The sequence below is a fragment of the Phaethon aethereus genome, assembly GCF_964289735.1.
Source record: "Phaethon aethereus genome assembly, chromosome: 19".
NCBI lineage: Eukaryota > Metazoa > Chordata > Aves > Phaethontiformes > Phaethontidae > Phaethon > Phaethon aethereus.
This window is the reverse complement of record NC_138595.1, coordinates 2,858,069-2,884,806: the sequence shown is the minus strand read 5'-3', so window position 1 is coordinate 2,884,806 and position 26,738 is coordinate 2,858,069. Positions and strand designations below refer to the sequence as shown.

The following is a 26,738-nucleotide window of genomic DNA, read 5'->3' as shown; positions in this document are numbered from 1 at the left end:
TCAGCAAACGCAGACTGCTTTCCTGGGCGGGTGGAAGAGCGAGTTGCTGAGCTTCTTCTGGCCCCGCAGGCTGCGGCGCATGGTCAGCTTGTTTGAGTTTTTGCGCTGTGGGGTTGTGGACATGCTTTCTGGTTGGACACTAATGCTGCGACTCAGGCCACGCCTTGGCTTCTTCATAGCTGGGCCAGAGTTGGATTCTTCCAATGTCCTTTTAAAGTTTGCTGTGGGCGTCCTCTCTGCATCTTGGGCTTTTGTTTGGCCATTAGGAGACACCTTGAAGCCTTTTTGGTCCGTGCCTGAATTTGTGGAGTTGGAAGGGGAGAGACTGACTGACAAACCGTTACTGTAGGATTCATGTATCCTCAAAGCCAACGCTTTGCTGCACTTCTCCTCCTGTGGGCCTGAATCCTTCAGGGTTGCTCCTGATGAAGGTAAGTTGCTTTTGGCAATCTCGTTTGGCAGCTCTAAGTATTTTTCTGAGATCATGTTGCTATGCATGAGGGGAGGAATAGGCTCAGAAGCGTTCAGTCGTGGCCATGGATCATCTTCTAAAAGCTGAGGGAAAAGAAAAAAGTATTTAGGCATAAATACAGTTATTTCACCCGCATTATCCTTTAAGTGTAGAGACAGCGCGTGACAGAGCTTCTCAAAACCTTATCAGAGACAGAAAAATCCTACTCCAAAACAGAGTTATCTTTTCTCCACGTCGAGAAGTGGAAACAGATTCAGACTGCGGATCTGAACTTGGTACTTTGCACGCACCAACTTTATAAAAGCATTTTTATCAGTCATCCAACCTGTGTCTCGTAACGGCAGGCATGTAATCTTTTCATTCAGAGGGCCGCTCAGGCTTACTCAGCCTGTGTACCTTCCTTTTTGCCTGCTGTGAAATGCTGAGGAATCTGCATGCATCTGCTGTTAATTTAGGAAGCCATGTAGAAAGCAGAGCCTGCAATCTCTGCCCTATGATTTTCATCAGTAGCCTTTTCCAACACACAGACATGACTTCCCTCCTTCAGATAGGAAGGTGATTTAGGTGCCTATACTGCCTTCTGAAGATTTTATACATCATCAGATGGCCAAGCACTACTAAGAGCAAACAGCAGAAAAAGCCTCCTGACCTTTGTTACATTTAGAACTCTTAGTTACTGCATAACCAGCTTATCAGGGAGACCGACAAGCTCTTCATCGTAGGTGTCCCGACTGCACACAGAAAGGTGCAGCATCGGACAAAGCTATTCTAAAAACAGAGTTACTGTTTGCTGTGCAAAGTAACATGCTTTGTCGCCTAGTTTTATGCTCTATGACTTGGAAAGAAAGCAACTCCATTCCTCACAGCACATCTGTCCACTCTTTCTGAAGCAGAGTCATTCAGTTCGTTGAAAAGCTGCTGCTTAATAAGGTATCCTGAGAACCAGGGACTTTCTAAACTCTAACCTTACCTTCAGCCACCCAATTTCTCGTGCAGCCTTTGATAAGTATTTTTGCCTCATTCTCAGTTTTACCGACAGGAAAATGGGGACAATACTTGCTTTTACTCTCCACAGGGGGATTATGAAAATGAGTATTTATGCAGTGCCCTGAAGATAGGAATTATGACCTTATTAAAGATTTAATTGTGAAGAAATCCCTCGTTACTCAGCGAGTCCTTCAAAAGTAAATTTCAAGGCCATATTACTCTACATACCATCAACGTTAAGGCAAGTGACAATGACTTTTAAGAACATAAGATGCTGAAAACTCAAATGCACATGCAGCTCTATCAGAGTAAGTCAATGTAGTATCTCAGATTAATAAATAGATGCTTTTGAAGTCACAACCCAGAACAACTTCAGTTCACCTTCAAGAAGACATCCATGACTGCTCAGCACTTATGAAAAAAAATCTAATACTAAAGTTTAATAAAATGCACTCTGAAAGAGAAAATAATTAGAATTGTTTCTAGCATCTCGATTTGGTTTTCCACTCCCCTCTACTTCCCTGTTGCTCCCCATGTGTAGATAAAACCATTTAGATAATATTCTTTTACTACATATAGCAGCACAAGAGGGAAGACCTTTATGGATGGTATTTTAGAGGTTATTCTTCAACTCGGTTCTTGCAGAACCCATAAGAGAGCTAGATGACACACAGAGAACAGCTCTGGCAACGTTACTTAATCTGCTCAATTTCATTTTTGAAATTGTGTCTCCAGCCACGACTTAGGTTTTATGTTTTTATTGTGCAAAATGCTTAACACTGTGGCTCTTCCGGCCAACATCTTTTGCTTGGTACGAATAGCTGACATTGGATAAGGCTTTGGAAAGCCAAGTGAAGTCAGAGGATGGATGGCTAAAGAGTGATGTTAACAGAACAAGAAAAATAAAACATGAATCACCAATTTAATTTCTCAACAATCTAATCAATCAAATTTTATAACTGGCCTCAGGAATACCTGAATTAATTTGGTATTAGTAATTGTTGCCAGAAGGCTATGCAATTAAGAAATACTTCTGTTTAATGGAGAAACTTTGATTTGGTCTCTATTTCCAAATTAATTGTTCTGGAAGGTAGCAGCTGTTTAGAGTCAAGGCTATCCGTGCTTCTTTCAGTTCTCTGAAGATAACAGGCAAGTATCCTCTCCATTGCCACTTCTTTTTTTTGCTGACCTATCCTCTCTGGGCTATAATCATTCCACAACCTCCAGGAGTTTAGACTGCTCTGGGGAACCACCTCTCACTTCTTTACAGAAACTGTGATGATCCCTTTTCAGTAAAATTCAACAGTAATTTTGTAAGAAAATTAATTACCTACCGACTTCAGATCATATTTTTACCTGCAGCTTCTGTATAAAGGTATTTATGTATTGTTTTGCGAATATTGTCATCTATTGCCATACTTTCTTTTGTGCGAACAACAAAATGGGGCTTTTCCCTCCTATAAGGTTGACAGTATCACTAGGATCACAAAGGAGCATGAAATAAGGGCATTTCCTGAATCTCTCAAAAGTTACCACCATCAGAAAAAAATTCCAAAATCCATATCCCAACACAGTTGTGTGGCTGTACTTCCTAAGAAAACCGGCACCTTGCAATAAGGCTACCGTTTAATGTCTAAGGCAAGGCATAAGAAACCATGTATTTGACTGTTTTTGGGAGAGTCCCAAATGCCTGAACTATGTTTCATGTCATTTTAATTTTTAAGAAAACACAGAGCCAGCAGCACTCCTGCACACACTGCATTTTACCCAGAAGGCTCCCATGAAGTCAGACAGCTATATAAATGAAAACCCTACAGTCCAGCCATTTCATAACCAAAGTTTATGGAAATACATTTTTCCTTCCATTGTGGCTCTTACCTAACTGATAAAGCTCTTTGTACTGGGGAAAAAGATAGTATTACTCAGGATGGTGTAGTTACCAAATATACTTACAGGTAACCACACAAAGCTCTTGTTTTTGCAAACATACATGGAGACACAACTGCGAAGACATTTCATTTATTACGATCTGCCTGGAGACATTTGGGTTTTTTGCATCTCAAAATTATTCTGACAGTACAGTAGTCTTTTCCTGCCTCTTTTCAGCTTCCTTCTCACACTTCTTCTGATATTTACAGGTACTCTGTGAGCACAGCTGGATGCTTGTTATTAAAGCAGAAACCTGTATTACATTAGTACCTTTAATAAAAAAAGGTACTGAGGAAATAGGATCTACATTTTCAAGTTGGGGACACCAATTCTATTTTTAATCCAAGAGGAGAAAAGCTTTTGCATTAAAATAGAACTAATTTATACATATATTATCAATGAAGACCTATAGCCAGTCAAAATTTTCTTTTGGGCTCTGCACATTAAGCAAAAAAATAAAGTAAGGCCTTATCTACACGGCAAACACCAAAATTGTCAGTTGTTTTGGTCTCTTAACTCTTTGTGACCACTTGCTGCAATTTATCTAGATTCACACATCACAGATCACAGAATCTACTTAGATAGGGAGGGGGAATCTTAAGGAAAAAAAAAATTTCACTAAGTCCTTATCCAGAAATGCTACTTCCTAGATATTTTGCAGTCAACACAGCTCAATGTTTATTCAACAACTACTTACAATAGGTTACACACAAACATATGGTACAGCTTAAAAGTTTAAGAGTATTTAGAACTCAAATAGTTTTTCTCTACTCAAGATTTTGCTAGATTTTAAGCTCTTTTCTTTGCTACAGCGGATGGAAGGGAAGGAGACAGAAAGGCTGAGCCTGCCATTTTATTAGCAGCTTGTTTCTACCAAGGGAATGTTAAAGACTCCCTTTCTAATTTTTGCTTTCTTTTTATTTTGCCCAAAGGACAGTTATCCAAAGATACTGCAAAACTTCAAAGGACAGTTACTTAAATCAGGAGCAGCTGGTAATTACTGAAACAAACATCTACTCATAACTACACTCCAGTTCTTAGAAGAAAAAAGCTTCTGAACAGCTCTGCTTTATGTTAATGGTTAAAACCTCTAACCTGAAGAAAGGCCTTGTATTATAATGTCTTTTCCTCTAACAAAAAGCAATAAAACTACCAGAGGAAGACAGTAAGATCTCCCAATCCAGAAAGAAAATGTTCTTTACAACAATGTGTGTTTGAATACATTAACTATGGGTTAACCCCCCCCAAACAAACAAAAAAAAAACCCCAACACCAGAACCAAACCAAACCACACCAAGATTAAGAATGCATCCACAAGCAGCCTTCAATTTATCAGCTGTGCAAGCTACACAAGTACATGGCAAGGCAGGAGAAGAAACTGTAGCCCAACACTAATCTCTAAGGGGATGTATTGGGTTTTTTTTCTTCTTTATACCTCGGATCCTCCCAGTCTGATTCCACTCTTTCCATAGCCTACTTCTGATTTTGTGTGGGATCCTGGAAAACTTGCTTTTAAGAAACAGTGCATTTAAAGTTGTGTGAACTATATGCATGAAGTTATCATAATCATTTCTTCTACATTAAGGAGGGAATACTGATCAAAAACTACTTAAATTATCAGGATTTTAAGAGTTATGAAAACATTGTATCCCTAAATTCCATAATTCTGAGGAGTTCATACTTCAATATTCTGCCTTCAGTGTTCCAAAGTCTTTTACGAAAGAGTGAAGATGTTGTCTATTGCTCCAAAGCTTCATACATGGAAGTATTGAGGATATAGCCAGGTAATTGCTGTCACGTTACTGTCCTACAACTGAATTATATTATGTAGCCATACATACTGCCCAGTCCACTGCAGTTAAAAAACCCCTCACACACCACCACAAAAAAGCAACATTAAATAGTAGTTTAAGTTGACAGGCCAGTAGTTTCTAAAAGCATTACTTCAATCACTGGCAATGGTCTCACTACACCATTGCCCCATCCTACACATCACAGTAAGCTGCCTAAAAAGAAATTACTACTAGGGGAAGAAAAGGGAGATTAGTACGTATTTAGTGGGCTCCACACTCAAGTGGAACATTTAGAACACCAAAAAAAACCGTTACCTTGACAGGTGGGGTACAGCAGCGGGAGGGTGTCATGACATTCATATCAGGGCTGCTATAGCAGGGACTCTCTGCCAAGTTGAGATACAATTCTTCTTCATTTTCCAAGTTGCTTTTGCTGTCCTGCAATGGTGAGATGCAGATGACGATGGCACTAGTGTTATCTGCACGAAGCATGCGTTGCCTCCACCGGCCTAGTGCTCTGTTCACCAGCATTTTGGCACAAGACTGTCGGTGCTCTCCCTTTATGTTAGAACAAAGGGACAGACAGAGAAAGCGATCAGGTCCACTTTACTTTATAAATGGAAGATGGACAGTTTTTGTGGCACAGCCTGAGGTATATATTCCTATAAATAACGTGATAAAGTTCTTTGGTTCAGAAAGACAAGAGGAAATATTATTTGAAACACACCTTTCTTTATATATATATATATATATGAGTGCTTTAAACCATAAAACTGATGCAATGACTTGCATAAATCGTTTGGTTGTAACACATCCTATGGTCTTTCCAAAAGTCTCTCAAGGGGTTTACAGACTATTTACTATCTGATGCTCAGATGCGTCACTATATAAATTCTCAACTGTTTTGTAAAATAAGCCAGAGAAGAATTTAATCCAAACTTTGTACAAGTCATGTAAAAACCAATAAACAATCGCCTGTATTGTAACATGTGTCTTAATGCAAAATAAATTTCATTTTCAGGCAATATTTTATACAACTTCCTTAGAGAAGGATCATGTTACCTTCTTTATTATTCACAGATACCATTCTGGTAGTCAAACTTCCCAAAAACGACAACCAAATAATTTAAACGATGTTAACATGCATGGTATTTGACAGTATATGCAAGCACAGTATCAGCCACATTTAACAACTTCTGTGTTGTGGCAAAACTATGAATATGCCTAAAAAACAACGCCATCCTCAGGTACTTCTCACACATGCCGGACTAAGCCATTTTTAGAGGAAAAAAGTATTAAATTTCTGCAGTGACTTATAGCCACTGCTCTCACCATGAAGTATTTTTTCTCCTCGTGATCCTGGCACATGGAGATAGCATCTTGAGGTGGGATCATGTTCCACAGTCCATCACTGCCAAGGATAATATATTTGTGCTTCTGGGGATCAATTGTGTGCACACTAGTGTCAGGTTCAGGAGACACAACAAATTCACCACTGTAGAAGTCGTAGCTCCAAAGATCACCTAGCAAAGAAGAAAATGTTTTTGAATTGTTACATTACACATAAAAATACAAATCTCGGAAACTACAGAAAAATGTTCCCATGAAAACAATTACCACCAGTCTCAAGTCACCAACAGTAACACAAAGTAATTTCAGCACACTGTTCTGCTGCTGTCACTTTCCAATCATATTTTATTTGAAGTGCTACATATGAACAAAACACATTCAAACCAGCCTATGTTTATAGGAGATCTTCTACTTTCTTAAAACTAACCTTTTCAGAAGAAGGGGAAATGTAACAGATTAATACCTAGAAAACAGTGAAACCTCAATATCCAAACTAAAACCTACCTGAACAACTAAAGATCTTTTTAAATGGAAGTAAAGCCTTACTTCATTGAACCCACACCAAACTTGCAAAAATAAGGAGACAAATCCTTACCTCTTGTACAGGGCATCATGGTACAGTTTATAGAACTAGGTTAGGGTTTGCGGGGCGGGGAGGATCATATCATACCCTTTTTCTTCCCAACATCATGTACAGCAATCTGCATCACGATGGCATGCTGTCCCACACATCCTAACAAAGCCCACTCATAGAAGGAAGAAAAAAAAAAAAAAACCACCACACAAAACCCCCCCCACGAAACCAAACTAAAAACCCCACCTTTTCACATTCAAAGTGCTAAACTGCGTTTAAAAAAAAAAAAAAGAGCATCTCCACAACCACCTGAGCAACATGGAAACACACGGTTACGTCTTGCTGTGTAGGGATTTGTGCATGCAGGTGCCACGGAGAAGGAGCAAAGGAAGAGGGCAAAGGAGGAGACACTGAAGCCTATCCCCTACTAATTTCTCTTTCCCATTCCTCCTCCTTCCACAGCATCAGCATCACTTTCAAAGCCATGCAGAGCATCTTTCCAGCTGAACACCATGTGCCAAATTTTGTAGTTGGAAAGAAGCCACGGGAACACAAGTAGTGTCTGGGTTCCAGCAGGCAAGCAGAAAATGAGCGCTAAAGCCTCTCCCCTGGAAGGCCTCATGCAGTGAACCTTTCTATTTTTAAATCTTTCTTGCCATGCGAATGAGTTTGGGGTCACCTCACCAGTAACAAAGGCCTGAGCTGAACCCGAACAACACATTTGAATCAAAACTCAAGTGCTTCATCCAAACTATCCTCAGGTAAAAACCGCTCCAATAGAAAAATGTATTTCCGTATCGATTTATTTCAATTTCATTTATTGGGTATACTTGAAAAAATAACTTTAGAAAAAGTTGAGCCTTTAAATCAAGAATGATATTATGTTGCACTACTACCTTCTCTTCTATTTTATGTTCATAAATAGCTTCCTATAGTGATAAGCAACTAAAAGTAAGATTATTATTTGCAAGCATTGGCTAGATTTTTCTGTGCAGAACACACGGCTTTAAAAGTAGAAATTAATTAAAATGTCACTGTTGAAAAGCATACAGAAGCTTAAGAACTCCAGGTTAAGAGTAAGGTTTTGTCAGGTTTTTTCCTTTGCTTTTTGCTGGCTTCAGAAAGCATGCCTGTAGCCTTCTTCCGCATCCATCACCACCCTTTTAAAGATAATAAGTAAGCTTTTTGTCTTCCTACTTCCTTCCATTAGCTTTGCCTTAAGCTATCAACCAGTTGAAAAGACTTTTCCAGATTCAGGAAAGGGAATACTTCAACTCAATTACTCCACTCCACCATAGCAAGCATGGATGGTCCATCCTCATTAAAGCACCAATTCACCTTCATTGCAGCAGCAGCAGACAGAAACACATGCTTCTAATAAGTGCTAATTAAAAGCGAAGCCTGCTTCTATAGAGGTGCGCTCTCCCTCCGCAGACTCACAACAAAGCAAGCCAGCTGGCAACAAGATCAAAATAAATTTTGTAACAGAAAAGCTGAGCTCCAGCACAGCAATTATTGTGTATGAATTGCCACAAGAAGTCTTCATGCACCGAGTTCTTCACATCGTGCCTGTCACGGACACGGCAGGTAAAACAAGAGCTTGGAATTCTATAACCACCAGATCTTGGAATCGGTGGCAGCATCAGTTTCCAAAACACGTAATATTTTATGCTTTTATTTGCTAGTTTGTTCATACTCATTTAGAAGAAATTACAAATGTTATTAGCGGAATAATTTTTTATTAAAAAAACAGTTCTGTATGATAAAAATAACCTGATGCTATTTAATTTTGGTTCATCTACATACATGTCATCATGCCCATCTGCTGCTCCTCCTGAGAAAACAGCCTAATAATAATCACACCAATTTCAGAGAATCTTCCTCCAAGAGGAAGGCAGCTCCTCGTGGGGATAATTGGGAATATCACATTGGTTATAAAAGGGGACTCCCAACTCCAACTTGCTGAAGGGCACACACATATGCCAGGAACACACACAACAAATCCACACCTCACAAATCACAGGCCAAACCCCTAAACAGGAGCCCAACCTTCCTAGTTGCCACGGAAAGCCTTCCAACCTGTGTCTCTCCTCCCCAATGAGCTGCCCTTCTGAAGGCCACGGTGGAAGGTAGCACCGAGGTTTAGGCTTGACACTGGGATTAATAGCTGGCATTCCATGATTTGCATTAGAACAGCTGCCAGACTATCTGATAATAGTAGTCCACATCTTTGACCAAATCCATATGCAAATATGCAACTAAGCCACAACTCTACAGTTCTGTCATCATTCTTAACTGGGGGCAGGAAGCAGAGAGAGAGAAAATTAGATACCACAGGAGGAAAGTCGTTTTCGCTGAAAGCAAATGGTGAAGAGGAGCTAGACTAGTTCAAGGACTCACAGCTTTGAAGACTTAAGTTTATTAAACATGCATTTTTTGGCAAAATGCGTTCTTTCAAATAACCTCCTGTAGCATCATCTCTGTTAAAGCAGCATTCCAAGTTTGCTGTAAATGTACATTGAGAACTGAATCTCCACGAGTTTTAAATTCAACTGTACTCATCATCTAGTCAAGCTCAAAAATCTCTACGAAATACACAATAACTTATTTACAAAGTTATACGATGGAAGAACATCAAAGCACCATCGGGTACTAAGACCAACTCCAGACAAGTCTGGAGCTACTGAAAGCTAAATGGAGCTCTAGATGTCACCAACTGAAGGGGGAAAAAAAAAAAGTAAAGCTTTTCTTCTTTGACCCAGGAAAAATTCCACAAAATAAATATATTTGAAGCCTGAGGCATATAGAAAAATCCAGATTCTTCCTTCCTCAGGCAACAACCAGTACTTGCAACTGTCCTAAAGAAAAGGGAAAATGGCCTTCAGTGTTAATCTTTCGTCAATCTATTCCCATAAACCCACAAACTCGGACTAATCAAGCAAGCAAGTGATCCTTGGTAGAACTGTACCGCATAAAGAGTACTTCACTTAAAGAATAATTGTCACAGGTCCTTCAACTCCAAGCTAGCAAAGACCAACTCATGTCACTAGGGTGAAGTACTATTTCCCCCCCCCCCCTCAAAGGGCAGAGCACCACAGATTAAGTCAATGCTTTTTAGAGCTGCTGCATAGATAGAATACTCATGTCAGCTGTATGCCTTTGGCCAGCAGGAGAGCACAGCATCCACAGCGGCTGAGGAATATATGACAAACTTAGGAAGAGCCACTTTACATGTCACCCTCTGTTAAAATTCTGGGAAGGAAAAACTTAGAGAAAAGTAATCCAGAAAACAGAGTACACCTTTCCCAAGACTTTCAAAGCGCTCTGAAATCTTTAATTCTGTCCCAAAGCAAGCAGACAGATATGTGACCCTTTAGCAGACTAGGAAGCCAAGATAGCAAGATGATGCGATATGTCAAAGGCTAGTGTTACAGAACTGGAATGCCAGGCTCCCAGACTTCACTTTGTGAGCCATACTATTTTTGTTCTGAATTAAAAACCAAACACTTAAAAACCTTAACAGTCTTGCTCTCTAAAAACTTACAGGCCAGGAACATTTCTTTTGCTGTGAGGCTTGCATATTTCTTTTCCAAAAGAAAAAAATGGTATTAATGTAGTTCCTTCCCTATCTTCCAGAAAAGTCATACCTATTTCTCAGTCATGACTCAGACCAGAATAATATACAGACATCTACACAAAAATGACATTGCATCTTACAAAATGAAGATTAGATGTTTGAAATCATATACTAAAGGAGCAGGAAACTAATTTATCTACCTTTAAGAATACATCAAAATATGTAATCTCTTATCTGTTTGCTATTACCTTTTAAAATACAATGAAAAAAACCCACACTTGTAACTCAGCTGCTGCCCAGAAAGTAATTGAAGTTACAAAGAAAAACACCCATCATATAAGTAGACTGGACTGGATTAAGCCCAAAGCCTTCTTATAACAAAAGTATGTCCAGAAGTCACATAAATCAAGTCTTTCATTTATGTTTCTGGAGCATGCCGTTTTGAATACAAAAATATCTTTTGGTTTTAATAAAGAAAAGAAAAGTTTATTTTTATAAGTCAGTCCAAAACAAAAACTCAATTTGATTAATCCCAGATCTTTTTAAATCAAAGTTTTATCTAAAAGGTCTGTTAGTACAAAGAGAAGACTTGCAGAACTTCCTTTTTTCACTGCCAGTGAGGCAGCACTTCTTGGAAGTGAGACAAGTCTCATCAAGGATACAGACAAGTAACCACTTAAATCCATTCGGGCTGAGCTGGGGTGGAAAACGTTTTCACCAAAACTCATGGCAACCTAGACCTACAGCCACAAGAGGGCATCTTTACAGCAGTCTAAAGATGAATGCAACGCAATGTCCCGTTCATACAACCCAGGAATGATTCAAGACAGTTCAGGCTGAGGGATGGGGACAGAACTGACGGTAGCAGCAAGCAGATGAGTTATACAGAAGCACCTGAGGCTTTAAAACTTTCACTAGTCCTTTAAGAGTACTTTTTTAGGAGCTTTTTTTACATACTATTTCAGTCAAACCTGTTGAAAGAATGCCACCCTTAACACTGTAGAAAAGGAAAGCACAGGCAAGAGAACAGTATTACAACAGCAAATTAAACAAATAATTGCGTTTAAAATGAATGGTGAATTAAAAGCTGCTCCTAAGGCAGTCTTCACCATGGCTGCTCATCTGTGCTTGTATGTTAGCAAAATCACAGGCAGGAGAGAAAAAAGGTGTCTGTCTAGGGCTATGCCAGAGCATACTGCATGAGAAAAGCCTGCAAGAACTAGTATGCAAAGGTAGAGTTTAACAGTTAAAATGCCATGCAGAAAGCTACTCACAATTGCTGGCCTTGAATTAAGTCCTTCAAATGAACACTACAGTGGAATTTAAAGCTTCAAAAGACAATCCTCGACAGCATTTGCTTAGCTGAAGACAAGGAGTAAAACAGAGGAATGCACTGACCAAACCTGAATAAAGTTCTACTTTTAGGAAAAAAGTTTTATTATTGCTTTTCTACATTGCTAAAGAAGAGAGACCTAAAGAGGCATGCACAGAGACCTCCAGTCTGCCAAAGGGCGGGGTGGGAGCCTCAAACTTTCTCATTTGAGCTACACGGATCCCCACATACCTTCACATGATCTGTATAACACACAGAGCTGCAAAGTAAAGTACATACTCTGCTTTTTGTACCGGCGTACATATGTATTTTGTCTTGGGGGTGAAGAAAATTATACAAGCTAGAACAAGACATCCCTAGGACAAGATTAGAATCCCAAATGCATCTCAAGTTTGTCTGGTTTTATATAGATAAAATAAAAAGCAATTATCAATAAAACCTGGGAAATGCTGCGCAGTACCTAAATACAACTTACTAGCTTATGCAAGTCAATGTGACTGATCTTCACAGCAGGGCCGACAAAGGAACAGGCAAGAAGAACCAAGAAGCAGACACTATGTAGCAACTGTGCCCATTCTATTTGGTAACTTTTTAAAGTTAAATACATGTAAAAAAAACTAAAACGTTATACCAAAATCTACTTAGATCATTTAAGGTCAGCCATATCCTCTTCCCTAGGGTTTCATGGTATGCACGTTCAGAGAGCTTCACAAAACAATTCTGGCGTCCAGTAAGTTTGTCTGGAAAACAGCTTCCAGACCACTGTCAGAGCCAACATTCTTGTAGCAGCTATACATTGAGCGTTCACTGCTTTGGTACGTAACTCTGTTTAGGGGTCAGCAGGAAATTCATGTTCTTACAAAACATCAAACCTGCATGGTAGAGGGACACCCCATCTAAACTATGGGGATGAGTTTATTGTATTTCTACAGAAAAAACAGGGAAAAGATCCTTCATGTTGCCACATGAAGGAGTGGTTTAACTAGCGGGTTCTTGGTTCACATTTCATCATTCAGTAATTTTATTTAAAACAAAAACACACCACCCACCAAACAGCTACAATACTGCAAGGCAATCCCTTACTACATAACCCTTTTGACAGCTGCAGATCTTGGCTCTATGTTAGTTCCCAAGAAAAGAGGAAGAAGAGGAGGAGGGGGAAAAAAGTCCCTAAGAGATTTACTAGATTTAGACCTGAACTAATTTACCAACAAGAGAGATCCTACATGATTTAAAAAACAATCAAGACCCATTTCTGCCATCACACCACACATTACCAGTCAACTTGATCAGGCTGGGGGACAGCTGGGGATATGAACTTAAATAGCAACTTAAGAAAACTACAATGAATTTAAGTTACACTTACAGTCAACCTACAAAGCTCAGTGATTAATCACACCACTTGTCTGCTTGTTTCTACATTCCGCTCTTGTTTCAAGTTATACCATAAGGTATTCAGAGCTCATACTGTAGCTTTTCTATACTTCCCTTACTTTGTATACCATCTTTGAGAACTACACACATGGCCAGATTTTACTTCAAAATTAGTTGCCAAAGATCAAAACCCTTTGTTCCATTCTTCCACAACAGGTTCAACACATGGGAACACAACACACATCATCTTGTACACTTACAGCCTTGTGCTTGTCATTCCAGAGGCAGGTCTAAGTTAACATATTTAGACAGATGTTATAGCCAAAATGTAAGCCTTCCGCAAGCAGGTATCTGGCTATCACGTTATACACAGAGCAGGTTATCACCCCTCTCAGTGTTCTTTCCCCAAGATACACATGTAAGCATGCTCACAGGAGCCTACAATGCCTCCCCCAGTGCCACATGGAGTCACCGTCTCCACAGGGAGACAAGAACTAACACATAATGCAATGACACACACAGACTCTTCAAAACACACAAGCAAGGTACATGATGCCTTGTTGCCCCTGAGCATCTGCTCTACAGTATCCAGCAATCTGCACACTCATAGCCTTGCCATATGAAAGGGGATTCAAGTAATTTGAGGTACCTCACACCTGTTTTAGGGACAGGCATATAAAACAGACAGTTACCATGAAACTATGGGTATCAGTAAACTCACTGCAGTGATTACACTCTAAAGAAACAAAATGCTCTTCTGATCAGAATGGGTAGCAAGTTCTGAGGTGAGCAGTTCTGAGACTGCACGGGATTCATAAGTATCTATTACAAGGCAAATTGGTATAAAGAAAGATGTTTGCATTGCCCAGAAAAGGACAGCAGAAATAGCTATGCTTAAAATGCAGAATATTCCGTTACAGTTTAAAATATTTCATTAGAAGACTTAGAACCTGTATACAGTAAAAGCAGCAAACAGATAATTTACAGTGTGAAGCCTAAATATTTCTGACTTGTTATGGAGCTATAAATAAATTAAACATTACTTAAATGCAGTCACTACTGTCATGAGAAGCAGTGGTAATAAAAAGTGCATACCACAAATGCTTATTTTAGGGCAGAAAGACACTGTAGACAATCAAAACAGTACAGGGAATGTCAACAGAATTAATCTGGCCAGAAGGACTTCAATTGCACCAGTATCCTTTCTGCTGTTCAAACATTTGACCAATGCAGTACTTTTCTACAGCACTTTACCCCTGCTATTTCTAAAATCTCTTCTGTATTCCTCACAATGAGTGCTAGACTTAAGGACTGGAGGAGGGATGACACTACATGAACATATTTTAAAGTGTTGTAAGATAAGGACAAACTTAAAAAAAAAATAATCTATATTCTAAATTTTAGTGGTTTTAATCTGATATTCTTCACACTTTAAAGAAGATAAATTCATAACTCTAGGTTTCTCTCTACAGCGCAGTGTAAAGAGACCCTTGCTCTCCTACTGAAAGTTATTGTCCAGTCTGGGATCTGTATGGGATTTCCATCAAGAACAACCACCGAGTTTGGACATAGCAAAAAGAATCACTGTGCTAGATCTTAGTGGGACTGACTAGAGTATTGGTAACCAGTACATGTCAACACTGACAGTTATTACTCCGCTTGGAGAGGCTCCAATGCAGCAGTACTGTGCCAACCAGGGTAGCAATCTGGGAGCCAGCCAAGAGGTCGAGCAGGCCTCAATAGCATGAATGCAAATGGCTTTAGTTGTGGTAGGTCTTTTGTAAGCAGCATGAGGGGCATGCTGGCCTCAGAAAGAAGTTAAATCCTGTTTCCAAACTGTGAGCGTCTGTGCACCATCTGGGTCCTACAGAGCGAAGCAGCTGTGTTCCTTTTTCCAGGAGGTTTGTCATACCTCCCGAGAAGAGGATGTGAAGGGGCTACGGAGGCTGCTTGAGCAGGCAAACACCAAAACAGTCACATTGTAAACCTGTTTCTCCATAATTTGAAGACACCAGAGCCCTCTCTTAAGCTTTCAAATCTGCTAACTTTTGAAACCAAGAACCGTTAAAAGATAGGCATTCTCATTTCTTGGACATGAAACTCTCCAGTAATCCTCCTCATCCACGTAACGGGAAGAATGCAATAGGGGGCTAACAGATGCATCATTCCTGGAATTCCCATCTGCACACAAAACCCAGCCAAATCCTTTTGTTCAACTTGCTGAGAAGAATCGGATCAAAAGTCATCGAGCTATTTAGACAAACAACAAACTTGCAATCACAGGAATGAAAGATTCACCAAAATTAAGCATACATTCTTTGCAATCTCTGAAGAACATGTATCCTTTTGCAGAAAAGGGGAAGAGAGGGATATGTTGCTTAGTGGATGAAGACCTGTGTCTGCTTGTCATCTATTAACTCTGAAGGATTTCTCAAACTCTGAAGTCAGTTTTACTAATAATAAGCATCTATCTTCCCTAAAATATGACACACAAAGGCTTGTAAGATAGACAAAAATGTCCACAAAATTAATTTTTTTTAAAGGATCACGATTCAGCCACCTAGCCACCCATGACTCCTTCCTTGACATATAGCTATCTTTTACAATGTTAGTTATGACCTCAAAATTCTTCTTAGCACTGGACAAATCCATGTGAAACGGATATCGCCGCCTCTGAAATAAGACACAGCAATGCTATGGAATTATCAAGACGACCGCAGTCCCAGGAACAGACTGTCCCCATGACACACTGCCAGCTGATCTAGGAACACTGACAACACTATCACGTAACTGTCAAGCTTGCCAAGAAGAAATTAAGTCACAGGACAGTTTCCACAGGTAAAAATATGATACCACATTTCCATAAAATCAAACCTATACTGGGTATCTCTGGATAGATAATTCCTCACTGGGGCAAACAGAAGAAGGAAGGAAACAAAATGAACTGCAGAAGGTTGGAATTCTGCAATGAAATTTAAGGAAAAAACCTCACCAGAAAACACTAACACTCATGGGCAAGAGGTATCCAAAGATTAAGTTATGAAGTACTATCCAAAAACCATTCACAGCAAGTTTGCTAGGTACTGCAATATGCCTTTTTGTCCTCTGAATAAAGTGTTCCTCAAAGATAGTTTCCCATTACTAGCACTCTTGCAAAGGCAAGTTACAGATAGAACACATACTTGATATTCATTCCTTTGTTCATTCTATGCTAAGTCTTGAAAGAAAACAGATTCACCACAAAAGGAAGACCAAAGTAATTCGTAAGCTATGCAGCAAAACTCACTTTTACCACCACCTAGTAAAAAATTACAGTCCTAGTATTTCAGGAAGAAAAAGAGAAATGTCCTCCTCATCTTGGAGACACATACTGCTTTGTACATTTTCATTTTCAAGGATGGTATTTCATTTCTGTTGTAAGACTGACATTTAAAATCCTGCATGTTGTAGGGCAAGTCCTTCACTCACTAACGATACCTTCTACAGCTTTATTTGAAAAATGAAATCCATATTGTATTAAAAATACTTTAAAACGGCCCAGACTTTCAGAAGGCCCTGTAATCAAGGCAAGCTAGTAAATCCCTCTAACCTATATGTTTTGGCAAAACAGAGTATAATTCAGTTCTGGTGGCCTGTATGCAGTGGTGTCTCACTTTCCAAACACCAGCATGACTTACCAAGTGCTCTAGCAACTGCCAGGAATGGAATCTGGTCAATGACAGTGCTGCGGCGCACAGGGCCATTGTGAGTCAGACGAGGTCTCTTCCAAACGACACGATTCACGCCAGACTTGTTGATCACACTAAAACCATCAGAAAGAGATAGGGGTTAAAAAGGAATGGAAATGAAAGCATGAAAATCAGTTTCAATGACACAAACACAGTTAAATATGCAAATATGGAGTCAATAATGACACCGTCCTCAGGGAAGTCCACAGCACAATTAAGTATTTCAAAACACACGGTATCACTTAGATAGTTTCATTCCACATTAAGCCAAAGGGAAAAGTGAGAGATGAAGGGCAGAAAAGAAAAAGCAGGGGAATGAAGACCTGGAAGAAATTCTGGCTGGCTGCAACAACCAGAGTTGCAAGAGTATCTTTTAATCTGTCAGGGAAAAAGCAAAACTGAATTTGCTTTCCTCACTTGAGGACCATCAACATCAACTCACTCGGGTGGAAATATCACCTAGTTCCTCCTTCAGTTTTCTTCATCTGCCAAAGTTCAGCAGTAAAGAACAGCACAGTACAGTGGAAAAAGAAAAGAGAAAGGAACAGCCTTCTGGAAGAACTTCCTTACTGGTGCACCAACATGAGGCAGAAATAAAAGCAGAATTGTTCATAGTTGCTATCTGCTGAAAGCAGGAGATAGGAAGAAACAGCTCTGCATTTGAATGTTAACACCTGCTCTAAGGCACTGAGCACCAATTTTAGGTCTCACTGATGGCATCAGAAGGGTCAAAGGAGAAGCTACAGAGCAAGTAAATGGGGCAAGCTGTTACGGGTCAGGGGAGGCAGCGAAAGAAAAAGAGTACTAGCCACCAAGCAAAAAAGGTAACGGAGCAAAAAAAACTAGCAAAGCTTGGTCCCAACCAAGTTAAGAACTAGATACTTAAAAGCTAACTTTTATCCAAGGAACAGCCATTGGTAATTAGAAACTGAGAAGCTCTGGAACAGCCTCAAGATTCCTCATACTGAAGCTATTCAAGATGCACTTCCTGAGACTTCAAAGGCCTTAACAACAAGGGCATGTTGAGCTCCATCCTTTTGCATGCACAGTGCAGCAAAGTCACAAACACCACATCCTAAAACCGATCTCATCCATTGGTACAACTGACGACCACACAAAGCTAACGTCAGTCATTACCTGCAAGAAGATCTCATCCCACACTCAGAGACTGTTACTACGAAAATACCATTTTTAATGAAAGATCCAGTTATGCTCTCCTGTTAACTTTTCCCAACTCGCTCTCATCCAAGAGAAGACATTAGTAAGTGCAGTTGCACCATTCCACCTCATTTGTACCATTTGCCTCACAGTAGCCTACAACAGTCAGCCTGGGGTGGGGAGGGAAGGAGCACCAGTAAAAATAAGGATTTCTTTTTAAAAAAAATTTTTTTTAAACCATTGCTGCTTATACAAAGTTCCAGGGAATGCTTCTTCGAAGTTTCAGAGACTTTCAATCTCCAAGATACAGAACTTAGAAACCCATACATTCACAAGTACTAACCGAGCAAAACTTCAAGTTACCCTTTCTGACAAGCTACCATCCCTAATACAGCTAACTGATCAACTTCCGCCTGCTAGAAGTACAAATATCTGAACGTTAATGAGCTGACAGAGTTCTTGGCTGAATGATGTCAACAGGAAAACCTTCAGTATTTCTGCCTCTGAACAGCTAAGAGAAGGAAACTCTGCCCATCCATCTGGTGCGGTACTGTAGAACGACAGAACAGAGAGCTCCTGTGAAGCTACGCCAAATGCCAGCCCTGAGGTTTGTCTCAAAACATTAGTGCCATCTGATAAACCTGCCTGCTTTCCTCCTCAGTCACAGGGAACACACATCAGCCACAACTTGGAAATGTTCTAACATCTGCCAGCTCCAGACAGTGAAGAAATTGCTAATGTAAAGACACGCATTAAAATGCGGTATTCTAACATTTTAAGCATATATTTAAAACACAGAAAATACACTATCTTGTTTCAAAACTAAGATTTTTTTTTTTTTTTTTTTTAATGTTCCTTAAGCAGGAGCTTTCAAGAGCCTACTCAACAGCTGCCATTGTCACCTCAGGAACAATGCAAAATAAATGAGAAATTATAGAATATTTTGTGTCAGAACTGCTGTGTTTCCACCATTTGACAAAAGAGGTATTCCAGAGCTCGTATCATTATCTATATGGAAAGGCAATTTTTCCCCCCTCAGATTTGAATGAAAAATAGGTCAAATATCAGTATCTCCACTTTCAAAGTTTTCAGTGAACGTTTAGAATTCTAACTACACCTCAGGTGCATGGTAATCCAAGGAAATTAAAATTTTGTTTATACCATAAACCACCAGCAAAAACCATAGCAGTGTAACAACGCATCACTATAACTTATTCCCCATTGAGCTAGAAAAAAAAAACAGAGCATAGATAGGGAAGGAATATAAATAGAGTACGAGATTCATCAGCTTGCTTGCTCCCCACCAAAACAAGCAAGCTTAAGCCTAATTCAGTTAGAAAGACACAAATAGCACCCAGAGATCAAACCTGAAGTAAAAAGCAGAGAGACGGTTACCTTCCCCCAAGGCCTTCAATTCTCTCCCTTTCTTTGGGAAGTTCCGGCTTGTGGTCCTGTGTCACCTCCACAGCTCTCACAAAATCATCTTTGGGGTCATCCTGGACTCCGAGCACCACTCCTGAATCACCAACATGAGCAACATACATCTTTGACCCACGGATAATTACCACGCTGGCAGTAGTTCCTGACGTGCTTGGGAGACCTGTCATGGTCTTCGGCCACTCTGCTGCAATGGGAAAAAAGGCAAATAACAATAACTTGGCTTTTAATTCTGTGGAACTGGTAATGTTTCAAAGATCAAGATGAAGGGCGTGTCACAGAGGCTTGTGTAACGTTACAATACAGTGTGTGCTTAACTATAGTATGGCCAGGCAAACCAGTGCCCTCAGGTCCCCTCCACTTTCATAACATCACTCCCCTAGCTACAGCTTAACTTGACACATATATATATAAAGCAGTATCAAGGTACCAAGACAGGATTCAAAAAAGGTCTCCTCTGGTTTACTATGCCAACGTCATTAGAAGAATATGGGTGAAGATGTGATCCTTGAGTGTTGAACAGGATCAATCAAGCATTAATATCTACTGTTCACTTCCCTGTCTGAAGAGGTAGAAACGTTAATAAATTAGGTCATTCTGTCCAGGCATTTGACAAGCAATCAGGTTTTCTGGACATTCCTGATCCCCTCAGAAGGAAAGAAAATGCTGTTTTACTTTTATATGCTGAACAACATTTTAAGTTCAATAATATCTCAACTGTTTTATTCACATTTCCTTTTGGAGGATTGAATAGTGTAGACTATTTAAATATGCTATCCATAACCCAACATCAAATCTCCTGCAGAAGATATTCCTTGAATTCAGAACAAAAAAATACCTATACCAGCTGAACTACATGGTTAGAGAAATCTTCTCTCTCAACTGCTTTGCTCTCAAAACACTTGCATTAATTTTGTATTACACTCCCTGTTTATGTCCAATGCAAATTTCTTTCATGCCTTTTCTTGTCTATTTTTGTGTCTACACACCTAAGTTCATCTTCTTCCGAAACTCCACAAAATGACTGAGACGACACCCCAATTAAGAAATATTAGCCATACCAGTCCTCCTTCCTAATTCAGCACCTCAGAAAACAGAACTCAAGTTCCCAGTTATCGCTTGACTTCAACTGTCAACAGCAACCTCATGTTTCTTCTTCACTGCACTTACTCACGTCTTCAGACAAACTCAGAAGGGAGACTCACCTCCTTGTCACATTCTATCTTCTGCACTTCACAAGTCACACTCATACAGTAAAACATAAAAATTCCACTGTGATACACATTCTGTTTGCCAGACTGCCAAAATACTATGTTATTTATTTTCCTATGGCACAAAAAACATAAAAGGAAAAAAAAAGAAAAAAAAGGGAACACAACTAGACCTTCCCTTCTGTGAAAATAGGTATTTTAAACTTCAAAAGTGTTAAGCACAAGCAAAAGATTGGGAACTTCAGTTCTAGTGCCACTGAACGATGTTCGTATGCCCAAGGCAAGAAAGAGAATACATGGAAGATGCACTGAAGGAGAAGCAGAATTATATAGACAGTCTAATGATAAAAGCTGCATTTCCTCATTGTTAGCTACCAAGACATCCCACATAATTTAAACATTTAAGTTCTACCACAGAGTTCTAGCTTTGTGTTCTGAACACTAAAACACACTGTCTCCCTAGGAGTAGCTTTATTTCAAGAACATAAACATTCCATCAGCTTATTGCAAGTACTTCGTCTGGCAATTTTAACTGTGGATATTAAATCTAACACGTTCCAAACGGAAAGCAAATGAGGGAGGAAGCCAAGTGGTAATGAGGACTTCAACCATACACTTAACAGAAAACAAGCTGCAACTAATGAGTTTCTGTCAGTGTAACACCACCTCAACAGCAATAAAATGTATTAGAGAGTCAAATCAGTCTTTATGGGAATGAAGAGCATAGAGAGTGAAATCACCCACTGAGGAAAAAAAGAATGATACAGCAGCCTCAGATTTTAGGCTCTAACAGAACCAGAAATTAGATCTGCCTATCATCAAGGGATTTTAGTTTATGCCTTGCTCCTGTTTAGAGATAAGTATTATATATAGCATAGCATATTACTTTCTTTAGAGACTGTGTCTCATCAGAAGTTAACTGTCAAAACTCCTGCATTTTCTTCTAAGCTCAAGTATTAAAATTGAAGTCATTTACCCAACTCCTCCATACATCAGGAGCACGTTTTTATCAATCTTGTAACTTAAGCAATAGGACCTCTTCCTAAAACAATTTTTCCCTCTACTTGAAAAGCACTACCATTCACTCAGTTTTGTAACATTGAGTTTGTAAACTGAACTGGTTTTGTAGCTGGCATATCAGCCAGCAAATTGAAATTGTCACCTGCTGCCTAGGATAGGAAGTATAAAGTGTTTGGCTTCATGAAATTTGACTTAGTTGCATCTTTTCTTTCCCTTTATTCACTTGAAAAAAATTGAAAAGGAAAAAAAAAAGACATTTTAGTGCAAACTATATGGAACACCTAAACACACACACATACAGGACACTATCATCAAGAAAGTTTTCCTCCTTGCTGAATTCTTTTCCTACGTACTACCATGACCCAGCAAAACTCACCAAATGCTATTTTTAAAGCCTATTCTTGTTATCTTGTTTTTTTTTGTATTTAGATGCAAGACAAAATATTGACTTAAAAAAAAAAAAAGCCCTATATTTCTTTTATAAGATACCACAGTAGTCTGAATGATCAGGTGCGATCAAAAGGCATTTTCTCCTCTAATAAATTAACTGAGAATACATACTAATTAACAGTAAGAGTAACAGGCATTAAACTCTTCCTTTGGTAGAAACAACAGCTCCAGTTGCCATTCTTATTTAAATGCACACATTAACACTTCTTTGCCTACTGGCCACACCAGCTCCAAAAGAAACACAACCTTTTTCTTAAGCACACAACTGGCATTAATAACATCCCTTCAAAGTAACAATATTAAACACCATCCACTATTGAGTTCAGAACTTCAGTAAGTTCAGAGCAAATTGTTGCCCATTTTTCATACCACAAATTGACAGATTAAAAGAAATGCTGAAATTATAAGCGAAGCTCTCAAAATAAAAATCAGACTTCAAAAGATATACAGGAAATGTCCATGGATAACATATCACTTCTACAACTTTAGCAACAGAGAAATACCTCCAGGTAGCCCTCTGGGAAAACGACGTTAGTCAAAGTTTCCTTATGGGCCTGTATCCCCAATTCCGCATTTAATGCCATGAATTGTTAAGCTATATACGAGGAACATCAATACATCCCAGGAGAGACACGACTCCACCACAGCTAGGGAGCTTTAGATCTGAAAATCACATTGTTTTTGAAACAGTGCAGTGCACACACTGAACCAGCTGATGCAAAGGGAGAGTAAGAGGTAAACACACATCTACGGCTAGCACGGTACTACCAACTCTGCCTGTTATAAACTCTCACAATACCTGCCCACAAAATACCACTTTTCCCAGCTTAACAGATGCACTTCCCACTCTTCCAAGAAAAAAAGAAAAAAATAAAAGAGAATGCATTTTAGGTGTTGCAGCTATCTGAAGCTATCAAATTTATAATCCAGTTTGTTCCTTACAACACTAGACAATTTCAAGAGACAAATCCATGCATCATTCCAGGACTGTAATTTGTTTATACACAACTTGCAATTACTTTTTTCACCCTTGTCCTGTTGGAGGGACTGGAGAGAGGGGTAGGAATTGGTTTAAAACAAACAACCCATTCCAAGCTGTATACATTACACCAAAATATGGATCCTACACCTGGGTACCACATCTGTAACAGAAAAAAAAAAAAAACACTCTGCCACTGTCTAAAAAGCAAATTGAGCAAATTCTTACAATCTGAGAATAATCCTGAAATTATGACTTTGCAACGAAAATTAAAAAAAACCTTGTCATTCCACAAGCGATGAAAATATTATTTGACTTTTATAGTTCCCATTAAATTTAACAGGAAGAGTTATAACCAAAGCAAAAGTATGCAACCCTTTCGAAATTGTAACTAGTAATGCTGAAAAGTGTTTTTAATAGTATCTAACTATTAGATACTAATAGTTAGTAGAGCTAAATACAACATTTAAAAACAAGCTCTTGGCTACATGAATAATGAATTACCAAAGGAACATAAACATATGTTTACAGCAATCCTCAGTGCTAAGTCACATCAAAATCTGGGACCTCCTGAGTATGCTGCTTCTAAAAACACCTTTCCTACCACTGACAATTGTAGAAACAGGCTTCAAATAAGAACTTTTACTCCAGAAGCTCTTTAGCATACAGATAATTTTATTACTATATAATTCGTCAAAAAATTACCAGCAATGAGAAAGGGCTATTTTTCTGTTTTAATTTTTCTGGTACTCTCATCATCAATATGTTTCTTGTTTATCACAGGAGATGGCCGCTGGGATGACCCCACAGCTTCCAAGAACTAGCAGAGCAGCTGAATACAAGCTTCTCTTCTGATGGCCATCAACTGGAAGTGATAAAGACTCCATCCTTTACACAAAAAAATCCATTCTCCCACCCCCATGTCAAGGTACAAAGTACCCAGTCTCCCTTTCATCTCCATAGTGTCACCAATGCATGGTTAAAGATCTGGTCTACATACAATGATATGCAAGGTTATTTACTATAAGTAAAGTTTGCACCGGGATTCCCTAACACAGTATGAGAAGTTATAAACTAGATACAGTAATGCTTTTGTCCCGTAAAACTCTAGCGGTTATGCACACGCAGCAGAAATCAGTAAGACCAAACACAGTATGTAGAAGTTTACTATACAGCCTGCCTAAAACTGTCATCAAATGCTTACAGCCAGAGCTATGTTGTTTCTCACAACAATTTAAATTGGCTCCGCAACCAAAGTACTATTTGCTATACACTCATTACTAAAATCGTATTTCCTGCATTCTGTCACTTCACTCCGCCTCTCTCCATTTTGTATTCACGCATAGTGACAAATAACAGACCAGGGATACTACAACTAGACAACTATACTCCTTATCTTTCTCCCCCATGCCATCTTCCCCTCAGCCTGCAGCCCAGGAGCTCATGAGCCACTCACCACCATGTAACCTTGCCATTCCTTCCCCCGTAACTTTTCAAACAGCTGGCATTTTCACAACTTCTCTATTTTGCTATTCAAGAAAAAGGAAAAAGAAAATTAAACTGTTTTGACACTATACTTCCTCCCTCGAATCACTTCGCTGAAACCCCGTGGTGCTCTAAGTGCAATTCTTGCTTTTCACGTTTGCCTCCCCAAGCCCAACTGCCGTCTATATTTTTGATCCAACTCTACTGCGTTCCCCACCTGTCTTCATATGCTGTTCACAGCTCTTGAATTTTCTCTTTCTGGGTCTTCTGAATACATAAATGCATACACAATACATACATGTTCTACACATTATATATAAACAACCACCATACTCTAAACAAAGCCATAACCTTCACCTTACCAAGAAAAAAATAAAAGCCTTTCAAAAACTCAATTCCGCAGTCTCACTACATCTCAGGGAGAAGGAACAGTACAAGAATGGTTACTGTCACCTGCTTTGTCACTATCCTCTCCTTTACCCTTACCTGTTTAGGACCTCAACTTCTATCCTACTGCAGTTAAACAACCAATCTACATAATGTTCAGGAAACTAAGTGTGTTTCCTGTTTTGGCAGGTACCCTGCATATTCCCTGATGCTCAGATGACGAGTGAGCGACTACCCTTTATGAAACAGGCACATTTTGAATCCTTCCATCAGGACTCGATAGAAACAGTTGGAATAAAGGCACAGGTAAACAACACTGTCCCAGCCCACTTAAGGTTGCTAAAATTACTTTTTTTTTTCCTCCTTGCCGTGATACTCTGGACAAGGGAAATCTAAGGGGGAGTTCCATGCAATTCCCGAAGGCATCAAGATGAACACTTCCTAATAAACCGAATTTGGAGATACGACTTGCAATACCCTGGCAACAAACTTCAGCTCTAGTCACACCATCTTCAGCTGCATAGCACAACTGCCCTACAGCATGCCCTCACCCTCTGCTTCTATCTTTTCTCCCATAGTTTGCTCTCCAGTTTTTCTTGTTTTACCGAAATTACTTGACATCTCAAGTCACATCCCGCTTCCTCCTCTCCTCCCGATTCCCCGCACGCAGATGGTAGCGATGCTACCAGCAGCGCGGGTGCCCGCTCCTAAGCGGAGATGGAGGGCGGCTTGCAAGCACGGTGCGGGGGCTGGGGGGAAGGCGGCGAACGCGGGACGTCCCGCGCCCAGGGGATAACAGCAATGCGGGGAAAGGGAGCGATCGGCGCCTCGAGGCGGTGTCGGGGGCCGGCCGGTGGGCAGGGGGATTTGCTGTCCCCTCTCGTTCTCACGGCAGGGCCGGGCAGAAAGGAGAAGAGGAAGCCCAGGGAGAGGCACGGCCCGGCGGAAAGGCCGCGGGCCGGCAGCGCTACCTGCTCCCCCGGCGGGGACGGAGGCGGGAGGGGACGGGGGGGCCCGGCGGAGAGGGAGCGGCTGGAAGGCGCCAGTCGCCTCTAACTTACGCAGCTTTTTCCACATGGCCCGGTGGCAAGCGATGAAGCCCTTGCGCAGGGCCGCGCACACCTCGGCCGGCTCGGCCGAGCCGAAGCCCTTCTGCTTCTTGATGAAGCCCCAGAGGTTCTCCCGGGCGAACTGGGCCGCCTCCCGGCCGCCGTGCCCGTCGCACACGGCGAAGAAGGCCACGGAGCGGCGCGGGCGCCGGCCGGAGCCGGGGCCGGCCGGCAGCGCTCCCTCCTCCGGCGCCCGCGGGCTCCCCCCCCTCCGCCGGCCGCTCTCGGCGAGGGGCTCGGCGGCACGCGGGCCTTTGTGCGGGGGACCGCGCTCCGCCTCGGCCGGCGGCTCGGGCTCCACCACGATCTGGGTCACGTCCTCCATGTATTTCCTGCCGCCCTGGTCGGAGTACACGCTCACCCCCAGCGAGTACGGCCCCTCCAT

At 40.4% G+C, this 26,738-nt stretch overlaps 1 protein-coding gene across 1 annotated transcript; it reads right to left on the bottom strand.

Annotated features, from left to right (window-relative positions):
- Positions 1-26,738, bottom strand: PPM1D (protein phosphatase, Mg2+/Mn2+ dependent 1D; the record flags this gene model as incomplete). The annotated part of the gene is made up of 6 exons (XM_082008521.1): positions 1-555; positions 5,497-5,739; positions 6,514-6,704; positions 17,067-17,191; positions 19,671-19,899; positions 26,306-26,738. The coding sequence occupies 6 exons, from the start codon at positions 26,736-26,738 to the stop codon at positions 1-3; spliced, it is 1,776 nt and encodes a 591-aa protein (XP_081864647.1).